Genomic DNA, 21,015 nt, shown 5'->3' on the forward strand with positions numbered 1-21,015 from the left:
CCAAGATCATTTTGTACTTCACATCTAACAGACTAACACCTCCTACACTCACTACACAGCTAATTTTATCACAACTGATAAACTAAGTAGATTTTCTTGGTAATTTTTAGAACAATTTGAATTCTCAGAATGTGGCAGCTTTGAGGGAACTGATTTCTTCTTTCCAAACAGAGAGAAAATGTTTTTTGTTACATATCTATTAAAAGGTCAGTCAGTGCAGTGGAACTCTTGGGGAAAGTTGGTTAAAGCAGAACTTGATGAATGAACAAAAGTCCTCATTCCTCTCTGAAAGGCAGGATTTTACCTGGTTTCTTCCAATCCTCCCCAAAATTCACTGTTTTATTCCTGTCCTGGATCATACACCATCCCACTCCCTTTTCCTATCATACTTAAACAGTAAAAACTTTAAAATATCTGAAACTTCATCTCTTACTCTTGTAGCACATTTTCCTTCGTTTGAAATTTAAAACTGTGATGTTTTTGGAGGAATTTATTGTTAAGTTGAGCTGCATCAGTATTGTGACGTCAGAGTCGAGTCTGCCGGTGCAGGAGAGTTCGACACGGAACACTGTGAACACAAAACGGGTTACAGGGGAGTGGGGCACTCTCAGACTCTCAGATGACATTTAAATAAGGGCCTTTTGAGATTATGTTTATGAAGCACATTACAAACATCATAAATTATCACATTATAAAGAACTCTCAACTAAGAAATGCTATTTCAGTCTTCACGCCTCATCACTTCAGCTATTAGAGCATTAAAGGACATGGATTTTAAATTAATTGTTGTCAGTTTTATTAAGTGTTCACAGATCACTAAAACTGCATTTGTGGCTAAATGACCATTATTCATCCATCAGCTGGATGGGGGTGGGGAGTTTACCTGAGAGGGTGCGAGGAACTTCTCCTTGTAGAGAAATGTTGGCCTGGGGCAGAGCCATAGCCATGGGATCATGGACCTGAAACCCCAGTTTATACTCAACCTGTAACAACAGATGGGAGAGAGAAAACACATCAAAAATCTGTTCTGGAGTATAAAGAAATGCAACACCCCTTTTCATAATTCTTCTTGAAAATAAAAACCCATACATTTTTTTCAAGGAGTGCTGGTAATTTTAAGCATCCATATTCCAAGTTTCTTATGTGACATTTTAGTATCAAGACTTTTGTGACAGTTCAAATGAAGAAAGCCAAAACAGAAGCTACTCTTGAAATCATTCCTTAAAATCTGGGGTAGAATTCAGAGTGCTTGTATTAAAAAAAATACTCCATAAATTTCACTCAATTATACTTTTAAACTTGTTCAAAAGTCAGTTTGTTAAAGCTGCTAGAATTCAAAAAATTCCCCCTCCCACAGTCAGTTTAACAAACAAAACTGCTTAGAAATAGTTTATTCAACTATAGTCAAGATTTTGTTTCCACTTAAGAAGCTGACTCTGCAAACATTCATTCAAAAAAACAAGTACAGGACCTACTCTAAGTCATAAGCTCCTACCCCTCCACTCTCGGCTGAATTAATTTGTTTGACTTTGTGCCAATAGTTAGTTTTTCCCCTTTTCTAAAAACATAATATGGTTCATTTCTGTTATCAATTTATTTTTTAATCAAGATGCCAAGGGAAGAGACACAACCCTGTTTCTGAGCTCCTCCAAGTTGCACTACACCAGGTCAGAGAGGAGGATGCTGAGGGATGGAACCCCAGGAATGGGAAGCTCCAAAATTCCTCCTCAGAATTCCCAGCCAGGCCCAAGGAAACACAGGGCAGGGCCAGCAATGCAGGGAGCCTGGGCTGAAGCTGTGACAAGGGAACTCCTCTCAAATGACAAAGTGACTGAACTGCCACTGTGCATGTGGAATATGGCATCAGAGCTGGCTGGCACTCAACCCAACTCCACTGCAGGCCAAAAGTCACTCCTCTTAACAAGTTACACCTCAAAGGGAAGAACAATGGCAGGAGGAAGCTTCAGGACCTGCACTGGTGGACTTGTTTAATACTACTGCTCCTGCTGCAGCCTTTCCTACTTAAGGGCAGAAGAAGAACCATCACTCAGGTTTAAAAGAACAGAATGAACATCTGGCAGAGACTAAACAGATCATTTCATATATGAAAATAAATTGTTAAGTAACTGGAAATGTTTCAGAATGTAAGAGCATATGCAATCTCTCTGACAGCTGCTGCTGCATGCTCCAGGCACAGTGATTAAGTGACATAAAAAGCCTTTCCATTTAATCAGGGCTCAGTAACAACACACTGGATGCTGCTTTTATAGACTCTCCTTGTCTCCAAGCATATGTTTCTAGAAATCTCTACAACAATTGCTCTACATATGATTTCCAGAGGCTTCAGTTCATGGCTGCCCTCCTGTGTGTCCAATGCACCAAGGGAAGAGATTCCACAGACAGTGGCTTGTATGCATACATGGACCTTGCCAGGAGCAAGAAGTATAAAATACTTTGAAATAAGTGTTTCAACTTTCTAAAATAAGGAGCAGCTTGGACGTATGCCATCTTAACTTATTGCCTGCAGTCATATAAATAAGTATTTTGCACCTTGCATATGCTAATCTTTTCAAAGAAAAAGGCCATTAAATGATAGCAGTGAGTATTCACCAAGCAGAAGAGCTCATGTCTCCAGTACCCAGAGCAGAAGTCATGCCTGCTCACCTTGGATTTGGCATGCCAGGTGAAGTGGAGATTGTTGGTCTCGCTGGGTATCAGGAGATTGAAGGACAAGGCATAGTGATTAACCACATCATTCCTCACATAAGACAACTCTGCATCCAGACCTGTAAGAAGAAAGAGAAGAGTAAGACAAGGAAGAACAGGACCAAACACATTGGAACAAGCAACTTTCAGGACCAGCAGCTCCACTTATATCTGCATGTTTAAGCAAACACTTCCTCCAGCCCATAAATTCCAAGGCAGGTTTGGAGAGCAAGGCTCACAGCCAGCAGCTCTCACAGAGTGCTCCAAAACCTTATAGAGCAATCACTTCAGAGAGGTGCCACAGCCTAAGGAACAGGTAAAAGCTGGAATGTAATGGAAGGAAACACAACTTTTCACACAAACATCCAGGAGAGTCATTACAGGCTCTCCTGAACATCCCCTGTTCTGCTTCTGGGAATCACAGCTCGTTTTATTTACAACTGTGCTCACTCAAACCAAACAGTTCTGGATTATCAGTTGGTTAATCACAGGTAATTCCTTCTGGAATAGCTCATTTCTTGAGCCTGAGACACCTAGGCAGTATGGAATTAGCTCAAGGAAATTAGATTACAGAACCACAGAACGGTTTGGATTTAAAACCCCTGCCACAGTTTAATCACAGGTACTGGGGGTGGTGAGGGGAAGAACCCCAAAGACTGGATGCACGAAAGGAATCAAGATAATGGAGTAATCCCAGGGAGAAATGATCTCACATGAGATGTTGAGCAGAAAAAGATGCAGGTGCTGCTCTAAGTGTTTAATGTAAACAGCCTGAGACAGTTCTTGTACACACAGTCCCTATTTCCACTTAAAAATAAATGGGAAATGCAAAAACGTATCCACCAGCAAAAGAGGGAGGAGGGGGAAGCCCATACAGCCCCAGAAACAAAACAGAATTTTGAAAACACATAAAAGCAACAGCAAACTTCAAAAATCCCAGCCTGGATCATTCTTACATGTCTACATGTTTACACATGAAACCCAACTCAGAGTAGGCAAACACAGGAGTGTGGAGAAGAGCTCACAACTCTCAGACACTTGGCATTAGATCCAACCAAGATGGGAAGGTTTAAAGGTAGAATTTTCATTCAAATGAACGCCATTAAGTACAAATAATTTTTAAAATTAGGGAAACAATGTGAAACAATGCAATTGGAACAAGGAAGCTGCCTCTGGAATAAGGAAAAGCTTCTCTTGTTGACAAATGGTCCCAGCAACCAGAGGTTCACAGAAACAATTCAAAAATTTCAGGATGATAATCCTTGATTTAATAGAAACTTTGCAGAGAATCTGGTCATTGTAATCAAACAGGTACACAGCAATAAAATTGCCTATTGCAAAAACCCAGTTTCCTAAGAATAATATAAAATGCAATCCTAACTGAAGCTGCCAGAAGTATCTTAATGTGTAATATCATCCAAAGGTGTACAAAACTAAGTTACCCTACAGAAAATCAAACCTCTAAGCTTTAATAGTGGTACAACACTGAGTAGTTCCATTTTATAGGACACCAATGTTTTGTGCCTGTACTGACAGACAAAGCTCCACACTAATAGGAGACACTAATTATATGAATTTCACAAGCAAAATGTAAGAGCTTCATGAGCATCAATGCCGTGTTGTATTCAAAATATTATGCTTCAAGACTGGCATAGAAAAATAATTCCAGAGGTTTTGTACTACAGCTCCGAATTTCTACAAAAAGGCAGAAGATTGTCTGGCTCAGAGTCCTGTTCCCATCAGGGAGCTAAAGAAACTGCCTAGGGAAGGACTCAAACCCAAGGACACAATGACACTTTACCAGCAGACCCTCTGTGCTTCCAGTGTTCGTGGTCACAAACTTCAGGAAGTTCCTCAAAAAGGTTGGAGTGGGACCTTTTAAAAGGGGCTGGAGTGCCAGGACAAGGGGGAATCGCTCCCCACTGCCAGAGGGATGGGATATTGGGAAGGAATTGTTCCCTTAGAGGGTGGTGGGGCCCTGGCATAGGTTACCCAGAGAAGCTGTGGCTGTCCCATCCCTGGAAGTGTCCCAAGGCCAGGCTGGATGAGGCTTGGAGCAGCCTGGGTTAGTGCAATGGTGTCCCTGCCCATGGCAGAGTGTGGGATTGGATGGGCTTTAAGGTCCTTTCCCACCCAAACCTTTCCATGGTTCTGTGATTAAACTCACAGGCAGTATCTCCCAATCTCTTCTCACTAGATAGTTTTTCTCCTAGGAATCTGGGTCAATGTTTTCTCCAAGCCTGGAAACAGATGGATACACCCTTGGGAAATGTTAGTTTCAATACAGCACAGTCATTTCCCCTTTTAAGCTTATCAATGATTAAAACATTTCCCCTCTAGCACATCTCTTCCAATCAGTGAATCAGACAAAATTCCTTTTCCCATGCACAGCTAAGAACCAGGGTCCTCCCCAGACAAGCAAGCTCCCATCTCCCCAGCTCCAATCCACCACAGGACAGATCTGCTTCCAGACCATCCTTCCATTTCTAATTTTTCATCCCCTCACTACCTCCCCACCTCAATCCTGAATTCCCCAAGCACTCTGTCTGTATAATTTATCTCAATCAGGCCAGCAAAACACACAGAACTTTGCAGCTGAACGTGCCAGTGAGAAAAAGCCCCAGCCTGTGCTGCAGGCAGGCAGCCAGGCAGGCAAGTGTGTTCTTTCTGCAGCCACAGGGGAGCCCAGGGCTGATCCTGGGCTGCACCAGCCCTTGGGGAAGGCACAGCCAGGTCAGGAATCACACAGGGCACTGCAGAGAACACCAGTGAGAGCCAGAGCTGTGGTGTGGGATCTGAGTTTCACTGGGACAGCTGAACTCAGAACTGCTTTAATTCTGCATTTCCCCCTTTTCCTTCAGACTTGCAAACTTACACAAGCCTGGCAACATTCCTTATTTAAGCCTTCAGCAAGCCAAGTGCAAGGAGTCAAGCTGGGAGAGAAAACAAGTAGGGGAACACTCCTCAGTGAGTTGAACTCCCTGGATTAGTGAGGATGCCCAGGAGCATCCCACACTGAGGGTGAGACTGCAGCAGCACTTGGAGCTTACACTAGAACAGTCCTGTGACTTCATCAGATGCTGTAAGGTTTTTCCAAAGCATGCTTTGGACTTGGGTAGCTTAGAAAAATGGCATCAAATGAAGCAGGTCACTGCCAAGACACAGCCTAAAGCAGCAACCCCAATGTTTCAGTTCTTTAGTGTAAATCTCTTCCAAACTCAGCAGCAGCATAACATGCAGCAGCTGAGGTAGCAGGCTGCAGAGGAAAAGAGAATCAAGTTCTAGTTTCTCAGTTGTTTCAGATTTCAAGAATGCTCAGTAAACTACTAAACCTAGGCCTCCTTACTGGTGGGTGAGGGGAGGGAAATGAGAAATGAGAAAATGTCATTCTGCAAAATGCTGGGTTCCTCTGAAGGTGCTCAATTCTTCCTTTGCACTATGTAGGGTAAAACCAAGATGGATTTAATGTTTTATATCCTAAAAGGAATAATAAAAGGAGAAAACAGGTGGCTCTAGGAGGAAAACACAGATGTAACACAAACAGCTACAGGAAATTGGCAGGTCCTCAATAATTTTCTAGGCAAAGTGGCAAAACATAAAGAAAGGGTAGAGAGCCCTACAAAGAAAAATCACAAAACACAGAGGAGGAAAAGCAGCTTCTGTTGGTTTAAGCAGAATATTGGTGATCAATTCTGACCAGTTTGAAAAGCTGGGCTGCAGCTTTGCTTTGGCAAAGCTCCCTAAACAAGTCCATATGCAGACAAGGCACAGCACAGAAGGATCTGGTTTCTCCTTACTTGGACTTGACTAACCTACACCAACACACATGAAATCAGTTCAGAGCAATGCTCTGCTGGATTTCGAGGCAAAACCACCAACCTTTTACCTAGGCAACCTCTAAATCTCATTATTAACTTCCCCATCTTTGTACCTTGGGCGCAGACTTGAAAGAATAAATTAAAGTTGAAGGCAAACAAAAAGGTAAATTTAAGCAGCAGCACAGAGAAAGTCTGTCATTCTTTGCACTGTTTAACATAACAAAACATCTGAAGAAGCTCAGAAAGGAAGGGGGGAGGCCAACTTTCATTCCTAGATGCCAAGGATGCTGGGCAGCCCTTGTGCTCATGACAAAATTGAATCATGTCAGCCTAGCAGCCTAACAAAATACTTCTTTTCAAATGTCCTTGTGCAAATGCAGTCTAGCTTCAATTCTTTTTTTTTTTTTTTTTCATTTTAAGCACAATATACAAAAGAAACTTGCCTCTGCCATCATGGGAAAAGTGGGTTTTATTTTTATGAAGAAAAAATATCCTGCAACATGCACCAGTATTAACATATTCTTCTTAAAGATGACAGCAGTGTTTAAAAGTCTCTTACCTGAGTTTCCACTTTGTTACTAAATCACTTGAAATCTGCATAACATAATTCTGGCAGATTTCTCTTAAATGGGGAGATACAAAATGAGTGTGCAATGCAAGAGTTTCCCATTATATTTGCTGCTTTGCAAAAAGCAGCATTTCATTAACAGCAGTCTGGTAACAATAGCTCACAATTATCTGTCCAGTGGCTCCCCAGCAGAGAAATGACTGAAATTGGGGGTTGTTTTCTTAATGCTCTAGTCTGGAATTTAAAAGAGTTTCTTCATCAGCAGCTGAGAAATCTCTGCAGTGTGACATCAAACCACCACAGCCCACCCAGAGCAGAGCCACTCCTGATCCTGACTCACAGCCACTGAAACCAATTAAAGGCAAGATTTACACAGTTCAGTGAGTTATGATCTCTATATAAATATTTTATTTGTTCTATTATGCACTCCAGAGAATGAGGCCTCTGCTCCTGAGCTGCTCATGTGGGTCAGTCCTCTGGCCACAGCAGAGGTTTCCATGCCAGGATGAACACTCATGTGAGAGAGGACAGACCCCAAGGTTCAACACCCCTCCCACACCACTCCCTCCCAAGCCTGCTTATCTCACCCCACAAACACACTGGATTCTCCCAGCACTGGATAACTTACCTTGCTGAAAAAGACAGCTTCTTTTTACCTCAATTTTCCTTTCATTTAAAGTGCACCCCCCTAAGTCTGAAACACTGACTTTAAATGCTAAACTTTGCTGGTTTTGCAGCACGTTCTGCAAATTGGAAAATACAGCCCAAACAGAAGGAAATGTGACTGCAGAATTAAAAATCAGCTCTTGACTACTGAAGCTTCTTTTTTTTTTTAACAGGGTAGAAAGAACACGTTCCCAGAATAAGCCTTATTAGTTTGAATGTACTTAATTAATTCAACAATCAGCTTTGCCCAGGGCTGAAACTACAGCTGGGAGTTCAAAGATACAAGGAAAAAAATGCAAACTGATCCACATGGATCGATTTAGTTTAGAAAATAGCAAACTACTGGGAATGTAATACTAAGCCTCTGAAAATACTGACACACAAAAAACTACTTACATCATATTTGTGCATATCCAGTGTATACAATAATAAAGTGAATTTTGCTTTAATAAAACAAGTAACTGACCACAGCCTTCCACCTGCATTTTTACTTAAGCTTTCCACAAAGCTACAGTCTGTCAGTTAGAGCTGCTGGGCAGGATTTTGGGCTGAAATACTTGTTTTTTAAACACCTTACACGTTGGGAGTCTGTGGAAAAGATGACTGATGAAAAATAAATCAGGGCAAAAACAAGTTAAAGGTTCAGCAGCATGGAGATGATGAAGAAGCAGCTTTTCAGTCTCCTAACACAGGCACCAGGGACTGTCAAAGGATGGTGATCAGTGTCAAGCCAAGAGATAAGGCAGCAGCACAAACCCAGCAATACTCACACCTCTGCAAGCTCACCCAACTCCAAGGAGCAGCAGCAGAAGGAACATGGGCTGTGGTTATTGGTTACCTGGGCAGAGTTAACTTCTCATGAGCTGGAGGGGGAATACAACGTGCAAGGCATTCAATTTGAGGAAATACCCAACATAACTTCAAGGCAATTAATGCATCCTTGAAAACCAACCAAGACTCCCCGGCAGGAAATCTTAGCAGGAAGCTTCCCAACACCCAGCAAATGGGAGAAAAACTCTTCGCTGAGAGCTCTCATTAAGTCCTTGTGAAATCTTCACAGGCAGTTCACCCCCAATTCACCTCATTGATACTGTTAAATACAATTTGCAAATTCAACACCCCGGGCAAATGGGATTTTTTCCACTGAAAGGCCTTTTGCAAAGTCAGAGGGAGGACTTCACTTCCACAGGAAGAAGCTCCCCTAGGAGATGCCACCTGCTGAAGTAATCAATATTTAACTCCATCCATACTAAATAGAAGATATTTATTGTTCCTATGACCCACCTGCTTACCATTTATTTGTCTCTGAACAGCAACAACTACATTTCAACCACCTGCTTGTTCTTCTCTCCTTCACCTACAGAAAAAAAAAATCTCCACTTTTCTGCTAGGTAGGATATAAAAATGTCTGTAGAAATAGTTAAATGACCCTTCTTAATGGGGACATGGGGAAAAACCTAAATCACAACTGTATATCTCACCTCAGAGCAAAATGCAAGTGAACTCTGCTCCTGACAACACCTTTCTAAATGAAATTTGGCCACTGCAAGAAAAAAAGAAAACCTAGAAAACTCACCAGAACAGCAGCCAGGTTGCTGTTAGTAGGCAGGATGGTGCACATGAGTTACCTGAAGCACCAATTCCAAAGAAAAAATGCAGCAGAGATGAACAAAATGGATACTTGGAGGCAGAGGAAAATTAGTGGCAAGGATTTACACACAGGGCAAGGAGAAATGGGACAAGTGAGAAGAGGAATGGCACAGGGTTGGAAGCAACTGAAAGGAAACTCAGTAATACAAAAAATAAATCTAACTGTTGAACAATATAAAAGAACTTTATTCTTAAGTGTACTTATGAAATAAAAATTTAACTTAGCAGCTATGGCAAATCTCATAATTACTGCAATATGAAGTTTGATGCTTCTTTTGAATTAGAATGAAAGCAAACACTGAAAATAGAAAAAAGGTTCCCTTCTCATGAACTGCAGCTGCCAAGAGCATTGCTCTCAAAATAAAATCTCTGATCAAATGCTCAGTAGTGCCCCAAAGCTTTGGAAGGGAGCTGCTGTCACCTTCCCAGCTAAAACACCACCTCAAAGTATGCCAGGTGCCATTTGGGCTCATGAGTAACATGTGTTTGTGGTGTTTCAGTGTCACCTACCCAGAGAAATTGTGCCATTGTATTTTTATTTCATTTAGTTACAGCCATGCACCCACACGTTGATTTAGTTATCCCTGTAGACAAGACCCTAAGTCACCTCCAGAACAGTGTCTGGGCCAGTGCCAAGGCTATTCCAGTAATGAGTACCTGACAGAGCACAAATAAATTTAATATTAATTAGGAAGAATAGACACACCCCCTCCCTCAGTGCATCATGTGGGAAATGGATTCATATAAAATATTTAAAATTTGACTGAAGGTTCATATAGTGTGTATTTGTATGTAAATTTTGAGATAAGAAATGTTGATTTAGAAATGCTATGGAATAGGATAAATATTGTTGAGAGAGAAACAGAATTAGAAATAAGTTTTAAAAGGTGGTTTTGTAAAAATATTAGATATTTTAGAGAAATAGAACTATGAAAGATATTTTAGTAGGATTTAGGAGAGGTAATTTTAGATGATTGATTTTAAATTATTTGTAGGATAGTGTGGTAAAAGTTGATAGGTTAAGAAATGTTTATAGTGTATTGTAATTAAGAAACAGTTGGGGTTTGGTTGTAATGGTGTGAATTGTAACATTTGTACTGTTTTATTTTTTATATGAGACTGAAAATGGAATAAAAGTTTTTAAAATACCAAAAAAAACACTTCAGACCCCTCAGCTTTGAAGTCTGTACTGCTGGTTCTGTGCCCAAAGGGATTGCTGAAGGGATGACGGACTGCCCACATCTTTTTGAGATGCTCTGAACACTTTGATCAGAGTGATACGGATTGTTTAACACAAAACCAAGCTCTAAACAAACCAAGCCAGGTCTGTTCACTCCTGTGGCCATCTCTAAACCTACAGAGCTTAGTATTTTTTTCTTTTATTAGGAATTACTCTGCAATAGAGTAATTCCTTCATAAAGGCCCAACCAGATTGGAGAGGATAACCATCATTAGTTTATCAGCCTGCTCTAGCTTTCCAAGCTGCAGCTCCCATGCTTGTGCTCTGCTCTTTCCCAAGCAGCGTGCTGAAATCAATATTCTGGTTAATTTAATTACAGCTATTCAACACCCAGTAAGTGGCAGGGAAATTCTAAAGCATCACATTAGTTTCATGCTGTTGCTTCTGCTCCCAGCTCTCTGGAGCAGTCAGTGCAAATATGTGAGTTATCCGCTTGAAAGAAGGACAAAGGCAGCGATGGAAGAGGAATAGTGCCTTTGAAGCCTCTGCCATCGAGCCCTTTGTGCCATCACAAGGCATTTGCAGAGAGTGTTAGCATTCATCCCGACATGGGAGCTGCTGGTGCTGCTGCCATTCTGGGGGAAAAAGGGAAAAGAGCTCAATTCAACAGGCACAACTCATTAAATGCACTTCAGCCTGTACTCCCTGCTCTCATGGCTGAGACCTCGAGTAGGATTCAATCCTGCACACTAAAGTACAGAGGAGTAAATCTGACTCCACTGCAAGGAAAGTAGGAGCCTCCACGATATTCCAGTCTGGAGAGTTTCAGGTAGGAATTAGTCATCGAGTCATTTCACTAAAGCTCAGCACAACCGTGAATCAACACATTTGGAATTTGTCTCATTAATTCAGCTTTTCCAGTATCCAAACACAACTGTGAATAGCAGAAGGGGAGGAGAAAAACACAAGGCTTCGAGCTTTAAAATAGCCAGGGTGTACAGTACAGCTGCCTCCACAGCTCCCACTCTCAGGAAAACACCACCCTGGGATTTTCTGTGCCTGTGAACATGATCCCTATCTCCTTTATTTCCCTCTGCGCAGGTGGTGTTTGGGAGCAGTTTCGGTCCCTGCCTTCCTCTCAGTATCCTGAGCCTTTCTTGCTGGCTTTTCTCATGCATGCAGGGAGCTGTGCCTCCATTTCCTCTCTTTCGTTTCCATTCTGTCTGTGCACTGGAGGGAGAAAGAGACCAAACAATCAGCAGTGATAAATAGGATGCTGCCAAACAGAATGCAGGTGTAAAGTCCTCCTCACAGGAATGAGGAATGCAGCTTCGGGAATTTTTCCCCTCATCACCACCAGGACAGCCTTCAGAGGTCAGGTTTCTTCCAAGTCCCTGACACACAAATGTTACAAGAGCCACAAACATTTATCACTAGACAGACCTTGGCCTCTGGGGAGCTGAAATGGCTGTTTCCTCCCAGGCCTGAGCACAGACAGAGCTGCACCAGGCAGCCCAGCTGCACTCCACCCCTGCAGTCCCCCCTGAACACGGATTTCCAGAAGGAAAGAGCCTTCTCCAGGCAGGATTCAGACAGAGCCCTCAGCACTGTAAATCCCAACACATCAGCTGATGTGGTAAAGCAGGGTTCAGAACTCAACCACCCACCTCAGCAATGCTGAGCAGATCAACACACACAAGGCCTGAAATTTATTTCAGACTTCTGCCTTAGTGGCATCACAGAATATGGTTCCAAGCAATCCTAATCCAGGCCAGAGGCTGCCTCCTCTAGGAGGAAGGCCTTCCACTGCCTATTGCAAGCTTCTAGAAGCTTGTTCTTCTGCAGGTTTGCAAGCTGTACCAATATTGCAGTGGATTATACAATTTCACACATCCCCAAAGAAATGGCACTGTTATTAGAAGTGTGCAAGCTAAAGGGGAGGTAACAGAATGGAAAGGGACAGAGGAGCCCCAACTGCAGCTCATTCTCAGAAGCCTCAATATGGACATGAACCATGTCACTGGGTCAAATCAGACAGACAGACACCCAGGCACAGTGGGAGGCTCCAGAAGGAACACAGGTAAATCAGACAGGCACAGTGGGAGGCTCCAGAAGGAACACAGGTAAATCAGACAGACAGACACCCATGCACAGTGGGAGGCTCCAGGAGGAACACAGGTAAATCAGACAGACAGACACCCAGGCACAATGGGAGGCTCCAGAATGAACACAGGTAAATCAGACAGGCACAGTGGGAGGCTCCAGAAGGAACACAGGTAAATCAGACAGACAGACACCCAGGCACAGTGGGAGGCTCCAGAATGAACACAGGTAAATCAGACAGACAGACACCCAGGCACAATGGGAGGCTCCAGAATGAACACAGGTAAATCAGACAGGCACAATGGGAGGCTCCAGAAGGAACACAGGTAAATCAGACAGACACAATGGGAGGCTCCAGGAGGAACACAGGTAAATCAGACAGACAGACATCCAGGCACAATGGGAGGCTCTAGAATGAACACATGCTGTTGTAGGGAACTTGTCTCAACCTGCTGCTGCTGCTGCACAGCCCCAAAGATCTGCCTGTCCCCAGCCCCACAGCTCCAGAGCAGGCTGGGTAGAACTCACCCACAATCCCAAACCCACCGTACTGCACACCCATCACAGTCTGTCAGTGAGCTAAAGGACTTTACAGAGCAAGGTAACAGAATTATTATCCTAAAAACAGCACCTGCACTTCACTGGATATATCAGAACATTTTCAGCAGTTCAGTTTTGTTTCAGTGTGTGGTGTCTGCCAGGATTAGAAGTGCACTTTCCATCCAGGTGTGCACCTATGTAAATCTTCCCTTTCTACTGGTGCCATGAAGTGGGATTTTGTACTCCTGCAAAGACAGGCATGTGGAACACTGAAAAAGTACCGCCTCCAAAAAGCTTCTGTTCTTCAAAGCCAAGCACTTAAAAGCTGGGAAATGAAGATTTCAGAACACATATACAAGAGAACCTGAACCTGAACTGTAACTCTTGTACCACACACACACCTGCTTCTATACCTTGGGGTACTCAAACATCTGCTCCTTGGGGGACATCTCCTTCATCCTCCTGCAACCTTAGAAGCTCTTTGCTGCATTTTTTCCAGTACCTGTGAGTTCCCCAACTCCCATGGAAAATGATCTTGGGTGCTGCTAACAGCCCTCACTGAGAGCACAGCACTGGCTGGCTGGTGGTGCTTCAGGCTGTGATTCTGTCCAAGGCAGGCTGAGAGGGATTTTAACAAGGCCCTGAAGCTTTTCAAGAATCACAAAGAATACCCACTTTCAGCTCCCTTTCATAACAATCAGGCAACAAAGGAACAAGAGGATTTCCAGCCACTATAGATGCTGTGCAAGTACCATAAAGCACTTTTGATGGGAACTCCTGTGTGTGACCAACTCCCCAAAACAGTGACATAACAAAGATGTTTCACAGTATAAAATGAAGACAATTATCATCTGCTGCAACAGGATGATGCTTAGACTCCATTTCTAACATACAATATTGAATTTGGCCTCTAATTTCCCAGGACTCTGCTCAGCCCTGGTGACAGCACACCTGGAGCACTGGGCTTCCCAAGAGAAGAGCCACAGAGCAACAAGAGAGGGTTCAGTGAAGGACCACAAAGGGAATTAAAGGAACTGCAACACCTCTACCATGAGAAGACACTGAGAAAGCTGAAGCTGTTCAGCCCAGAGAAGAGCTGGCTTGGGGGGATCTCATCAATGTATATAAATATTCAAAGGTGTGTGCAGAAAGGATGGAAGCAGGTTCTTCCCACCAGTGCCCAGTGAGAAGATCCAAAAACCAGGCACAAAGTGAAACACAGGAGGGTCTGCCTGAGCAGCAAGAAAAACTCATACAGAGAGGGTGACTGAGCACTGGCACAGGCTGCCCCCAGAGGCTGGGAAGTCTCCATCCTCTGAGACATTCAAAAGCTCCTGGATGTGGTGCTGGACAAGCAGCTCTGGGTGGCCCAGTTTGGGCAAGGGGTGGGACCAGATGACCTCCAGAGGTCCCTGCCAACCTCAACCACCCTGTGAGTCACCACCTCAATTTACAAACCAAACAAACAACCCTCTGCTGTAATAGATTTTGCATCGATGGTGCATCTTGCAGCCAGACAACTCATTTTAGTAAACTGCACAATGGCTTTTAATGAAATTCTAGAACACATAAGTACAAGTCACATAAGTGAAATTAATTTAACTCTGTAATTGAGTGAGTGCAAATATAAAACTAACAACAGACAGCATTCAGTGATTGCTCAGAAGAAACTAGGCCAGAGAACACTAAATTTGGAAACTCAATGTAAACATTGTAGGACTTCTGACTTTAAAATTCCCCTGCAATTCTAATTTAGCCCCCTGTATACATGCATTCTGATAGCCCTTAGTTACACAATAATGTGGTGGTATTTTCTCCCCATGGGACTAAAGTCTCAGTTAACATCCAGACCAGACTCCTAAAAAGATCCAGAGCCATGTGACAGGAGGGCTATCCACAAGACCAATTTCACAGCTGAAAGGCACGTAGTCTCCAAAAAAAAACCCTGCAGGGACAGAAAGGGTTGTCCTCACTGCTTAAGCACCTTCCTGCTGCCATGAATGCTGCAAAAGAACAGCATGCAATGCCAGGAAAACTGCTTAAGCCAAGTTTTCACAGGCAGCTATTGATTCTGGTCCTCAGAATCAGAGGGTAGAACCTGTGAGGCTGAACTGCTGGGAACTCACAATCAAGGTCTAAAAGATACACCAGGAATGCACAAAGTGCCAAATAACATCGTGTTCTGAAACAGATTAGATCCAATCCTTAATTAGTAAAGTAAGCCATCTATCTAATAATAATGAGTATTTTCTACCTTATTCTCTAAACCTTAGATTTGTACCTGCAAAACAGGGATGTACCAGCCCTCACATCCCAGGATCCTGTGAAAGCAGAACAATGGAGCATTTCAACATGGGGCAAACACCACACTCTGACTTCATGGGAAAACTGCAATGAAAGTCACTAAATCAAGCAGAGACCTCCTACTGAGCAACTCATCACTAACTCCACACCACCTGCATGTTCAGCACCACAGGGTGGTCACTGGAAAAAGGGACAGGATCAGGTGGTGCTCTCACACCTGTACAGTCACTAGGTAAGACTAACAAAACTTTCTTCAGGTCTAAGCACAGGCCCAAAAAAGGGTCTCCAGATGAACCAGCTCTAAAAAGCTACAGATGATGGTGCTAAGAGAGTTCACAGACACCCCTAATATGGTTGTGGTGCTCTGGATGTCTCTCCCCAAAAAGCAGCAATTCCCTTCCTCCTCCCCAACTCCCCCTCACTCTGTACCTCCCCACTGCTCTCACCCTGACACCTCAGCCTCCTGCTGCCATCGCTGGAGTCACCTCAACCAAGTCCCCTCAGCTCACTCCTTCCTACTCCATCCCCTCTAGTGCTGAATCCTGCCTGGTGTAAGTGGAATCTGACACGTTCAACTATGTGAAAACCACAGATTATTTTTCCCAAAGGCTTGTAGTCTGGATGGCTGGGAATATTTTCCATGGGAATGGCAAGGGATATTTCTGACAGAGACACCATATGCCTGCCTTACAGCAAGTCCTGCTTTCAGACCCTGAGAACTCCACAGTGTTTCGAAATAAAAATCCACCTCACACAACAAGACGAGCCAGTTTCCTCTGGTTTTCTTCTACATAAAGTCCTGAAGACTACAAAACAATTCCTCCTAAGGCAGACACATGGTCAGAATTCCACAGCCCGACGGTGGAAATCTGGCGTGAGCACACAGGAAAGGAGCAGGCAGTTTTCACTGTAAATCACTGTTTCTGTCCTTCCTCTGTGCCACAAAGAACAGCAGCCACAAATAATCTGCAACAAGTTCCTGTTTCACTTCCAAGAGCCACAGCCTGATTAAAACACAACCCATGGTTCTGCAAGACACTGAACTCTGGGTCTGGGGAAAGCAGCAGCACCAGACACTCCACTGAACCGTGTCAGCCTGGCTGATGGAGAGACCACATGGGGATATGGCCCCACAGATTTCCCACCAGACCCTGGGATGCTCCAGCTCTGCACTGCTGTCTGTGACTGATTCAGCAGCCACACGTGGGCTTACATTTATTCCTAATCAAACTTGTCACCTAAAGATGTACAGGGGTGATATTTAGAAGCATGAAAACAGCACGGGCTGTAGTAACTGTAGTAATGCCATGTAACATTTGGGTTGATGAGAAGGAAATCTGAGTGTTTCTGTTCAGCCACAGCAAGACAGTAGCAGACACGAGATTGTTTAGAGACAAAAGGTGAAAGAATCCAGTTTCTATTAGCAGCTTCAGTGAACTTAACACTTCACTTCACAAGCAAGCTCATTTTCCTATCCCCCGTGACTGACTATCCCAGCATCTGCTGAACCACAGCTTTTCTCAGGGAAGTTCCAGAAGCTGAACCCCCTCACTGCCCTTTGCAAGTTCACACATCAGTACGAGACCTTAAACCATGAACTTGATTATATGTAAATCTGTAAATCTCAATCAGATACTACAAAATGGAACATGTGAAAAGCTGGCTTTGTTTCCAGAATCGTGAGCACCTGGAACAAAACTGTCTCTGGATTTTCTTCTGCCAAAAGAATACATGAAGTTATTGATAAACTGGCCTGTGTCTAAATGCCTCCTTAAACGTCATCTCACCAACAGCCAAGGGCACATGTAGAGATACCCTAAAATAAATTCTGCTCATGCCAACAACACAATTTAGATTGTGGAAGTTTAGTTTGCAACAGATTTCCAGTGATTTGAACCCCACTAACTGAAGGAAGTCCCAGTTTACCTCCACATTAGATTCCAATTTATCTCTGGGGTCACAGAGGCAGAATAGATCATTCATGTCAGATACTAAAAGTGATATAAACCAGTCACAGAGTAGTAAGTGATTTCAGCCATGTAGTAATAGACACCCATAATGGAAGCTAGAGGAAGAAATTTAGCTTAAAAAATAGTAACAGCACATCTTGCCTCCTCAGTTGCTACTCCATGATGAATAATTATGCCAGTGGGCCACAGAAGCCTGAACAAATCCAACTAACAGAGACTTCAGGCACTAGACAGGGGAGAGCTCAAACCATTCAGTACTCCCAAGATTAACTACTTATTTAGAATCCCAGCTCAGCAGCAAGCCAGACATTTTCACCCTCTATCTGTACCAGAGCATCTGGCAGCAAGCACGTGCCACGTACAAATGACAACAGCAGGACACTGATCACCAGGGCAAACCATGAGGGAAAAATGTTTACAGTGTTCTTCAGTGCTCAGATCCCCTGACTTGGGTCAGCTGTGTGCTCACGGAGTGCAAATTAACTGGAGATATTTTTATTTTGTCCATTTGACGCAAATAAAGTCTTGCACTGCCAGTTTTCCAGCTTGCAGAGATACAGGGCACTTGGGAAAAGCAAATCACTGGGGACACCAACAGATTTGTTTTGAGACTCCAGCCACCAACTCTAAACAAGAGCCTATGGAAGGCAAAGCCTACAGAAAACAAATCTTTGTTTAAGTCAGACTCTCCAAGCACAGAACTCCTGTGAAAGCCTTCCACGGCGGGCCAGATGGGGGACTTCAGGAACTGCCTCCAAGTCCTTGCGCAGCAATTGTCAGCCTGCCTAGAAATTAAGATTCCTTTCACACACACACACACCCAATTATTGCCAGGTCTCCTCTCTGCCCTCTGCATGTCGCTTGCCGGGCTAATTAAATCATGGGCCTGAGCTCACCTCTGCCAGGGCTTACCCTGCTCCCACAGGACACCATCCTCAGTTGCTCCAATCTGGGGAGCCCCTCACCATAAGGGTGAAGCCTTTTCTTCCTCTAACCACATGCACACACAAAGCAGCACAGAGACCCCTTTGACTCATCTATTCTCACCACGACCCCAGTCCTACAAAACCAACAGATCCCTGGGATCACCCATCCCCATCCCAGTCCCATAGTTCCCCATCCTCTCCTAAGCTCCAGGTCTTTCGTCCACACTCACAACCCTTTCCATCCTCCTCTGCACCCCCAAATCTGCATCCCACAGACATTCCCCGTCTCCTGGACCCCCCAGCAAAGCCCTGGTCCTGCTGACACCCACCATCCCCACCCCAGTGCCTGAGCCCCCAACCCTCCCGAGCCCCAGCTCCTTCATCCCTGCTCGCAGCCACTCCCACAGAACCCACACAAATCTCTGGATTCACCCATCCCCACTCCAGACTCACAGACCCCCATCCTCTCATGAGCTGGAGATCCTTCATCCCCACTCACTGCCTCCCCAGAATCCGAGATCTGTTTCCCTCCCAGCATTCCCACAGACACCCCAATTCCCCCCGGATCCCACAGCCACCTCCGGTCCTGCTAACGCCCATCATTCCCAGTCCGGTCCCACAGCTCCCCATCCTTTTCCAGCCCCCTAAACTTGCACTCCGGCCCGCAGAACTCCCCTGAGCCCCTCCTGAGCAGCCGGACTGCCGCCGCCTCAGCCCCGCATTGCCCCCGGGCCCCGGGGCGCACTCACCGATCAGCTGCCGCACCTCCTCCTCGCTCAGGTAGATGCTGAGGCTGGGCCCGGGGCCGCTGGGGGGCCAGTCCGGGGCATGCGGGCCGAGGCCGGGCTGGCCCTGCACGCCGGCGGGCAGCACCAGCAGCAACAGCAGCGGCGGCGGCGGCAGGAGGCGGAGGAGATGGCGGCGCGGGCCCCGCACCCGCCGGCCCCGCCGCGGCCCCGCGCCCGCCTCCCCCGCCGCCTCACGGGGCCGGCCCCGCCGCCCCCCGCCGGGCTCCCGGCGCCGCGGCACCATCGCTCCGCGGGGACGGAGGGACGGACGCAGGGCCGGGGGGAAGCGGGCGGGACCCCCCCGCCCCGCCGGACCCTCGCACGGCGCGGCCGCCGCCAGGCCCCGCCCCGCGCACGCGCCGCTCCCGCCGCCGCGGGCGGCCCCTGAGCGCGGGCGGGAGGGGCGGGATCCCCCTCACGGCTCTTCCCGCCTCTTCCCGCATCCCGCCCGGCGCCGGGAGGAAGAGGAGGAGGGACACAGAGCATCCCCGCTCTCTGCCTAGGGCCCGTCACGGAATGACTAAATCACTGAGCTCGGAGAAGACTTCGAAGACTGTCGGTCCGAGCTGTGACCGATCCCCACCGTGTCACCCTTCACCCATGGCACTGAGTGCCACGTCCAGGCCTTCCCTGGACACCTCCAGGGGTGAGGACTTCAAACCTCCCTGGGCAGCCCCTTCCAATGCCTGGCCACCCTTTCCATGATGCCCAATATGAACCTGCCCTGGCACAGCTTGAGGCCGTTCCTTCTCTGTGCCATTCACATTCTCTGGAAAAATACCTTCACCCAGGATTTTTCTCCTGGGAAGCTGAGAAGCCTCAGACAAAAGGGAAGCAATTCTTATCTCATTTGCTTCTCCTTTGTTTTGCCCCTTGGGAATGTGTTTGGAGATTGTTTACCCACAGGTGATTGTTTCATTGGATTCTGGTATGAGTTGTTTTGACTCATTGGCCAATCAGTGCCAAGCTGTGTTGGGACTCTGGAGAGAATATTGAGTTTTTATTATTATCTTTTTAGCATTCTGTAAGTGTCCTTTCTGTATTCCTTAGTATAGTATTCTTAAATATAGTATCATAAAATAATAAATTAGCCTTCTGAGAACATGGAGTCAGATTTATCATTCCTTCCTTCATCGGGGCACCCCACAAATACAATACTTCTCATCCTGTCCCTGTTCCCTGGAGCAGAGCCTGACCCCACCTGGCTGCCCCCTCCTGTCAGGAGTTGTGCAGAGCCAGAAGGGCCCCCCTGAGCCTCCTTTTCTCCAGGCTGAGCCCCTTTCCCAGCTCCCTCAGCCACTCCTGGTGCTCCAGACCCTTCCCCATCTCCATTTCCTTCTCCGGACACGCTCCAGCCCCTCGATGTCCTTGTCATGAGGGCCAGAACGAGACACAGCACTTGAGGGGCCTCACAGTGCCCAGTCATTGTCACTGCCCTGGTCCTGCTGGACCCATCGGCCTCTTGCCCACATGGGCACACTGGGCTCATGTTCAGCCACTGTTGACCAGCATCTCCAAAGCCTTGGCCAGGTCCTTTATGGCATCTGACCCCAATCCCCCATCAGTGGGATGCACCCACTGAATCACCTCGTGCTCATCCTGAGACTCTACACATCTCCATGCTCCCACTTAGCTGTGGTTGATTCCATCCCCAAATACTTCCAGCCTGCCCCAGCCATCCATCCAGGGTGGGCCAGGGGTTCACGGCCATGAATGGAAATGCTCTGCCAAAATATCCCTGAGAAAAGATAATCCCCCAGAGACAGACTGTGGGATGCCTGGTGCCCACCAAAGCT

The 21,015-nt window shown here is 45.6% G+C and overlaps 1 protein-coding gene across 2 annotated transcripts in view; it reads right to left on the bottom strand.

Annotated features, from left to right (window-relative positions):
* The window catches only part of RYK (receptor like tyrosine kinase), a 53,896-nt gene extending 34,329 nt beyond the window's left edge, over positions 1 to 19,567 (bottom strand). For both annotated transcript variants that reach the window (XM_071437309.1, XM_071437308.1), the window contains exons 1-4: positions 19,181 to 19,567; positions 2,665 to 2,786; positions 884 to 983; positions 434 to 568 (exon numbers count right to left, since the gene is read on the bottom strand). In XM_071437309.1, coding sequence (XP_071293410.1) covers positions 434 to 568; positions 884 to 983; positions 2,665 to 2,786; positions 19,181 to 19,463 — 640 coding nt within the window. In that variant the 5' untranslated portion in view covers positions 19,464 to 19,567. The remainder of the gene's footprint in view (positions 1 to 433; positions 569 to 883; positions 984 to 2,664; positions 2,787 to 19,180) is intronic.
* Positions 19,568 to 21,015: the final 1,448 nt, after the last annotated feature.

Source organism: Agelaius tricolor, unplaced genomic scaffold (assembly GCF_023055355.1).
Source record: "Agelaius tricolor isolate 1412-34295 unplaced genomic scaffold, bAgeTri1.0.p SCAF_12, whole genome shotgun sequence".
Taxonomy (NCBI): Eukaryota; Metazoa; Chordata; class Aves; order Passeriformes; family Icteridae; genus Agelaius; species Agelaius tricolor.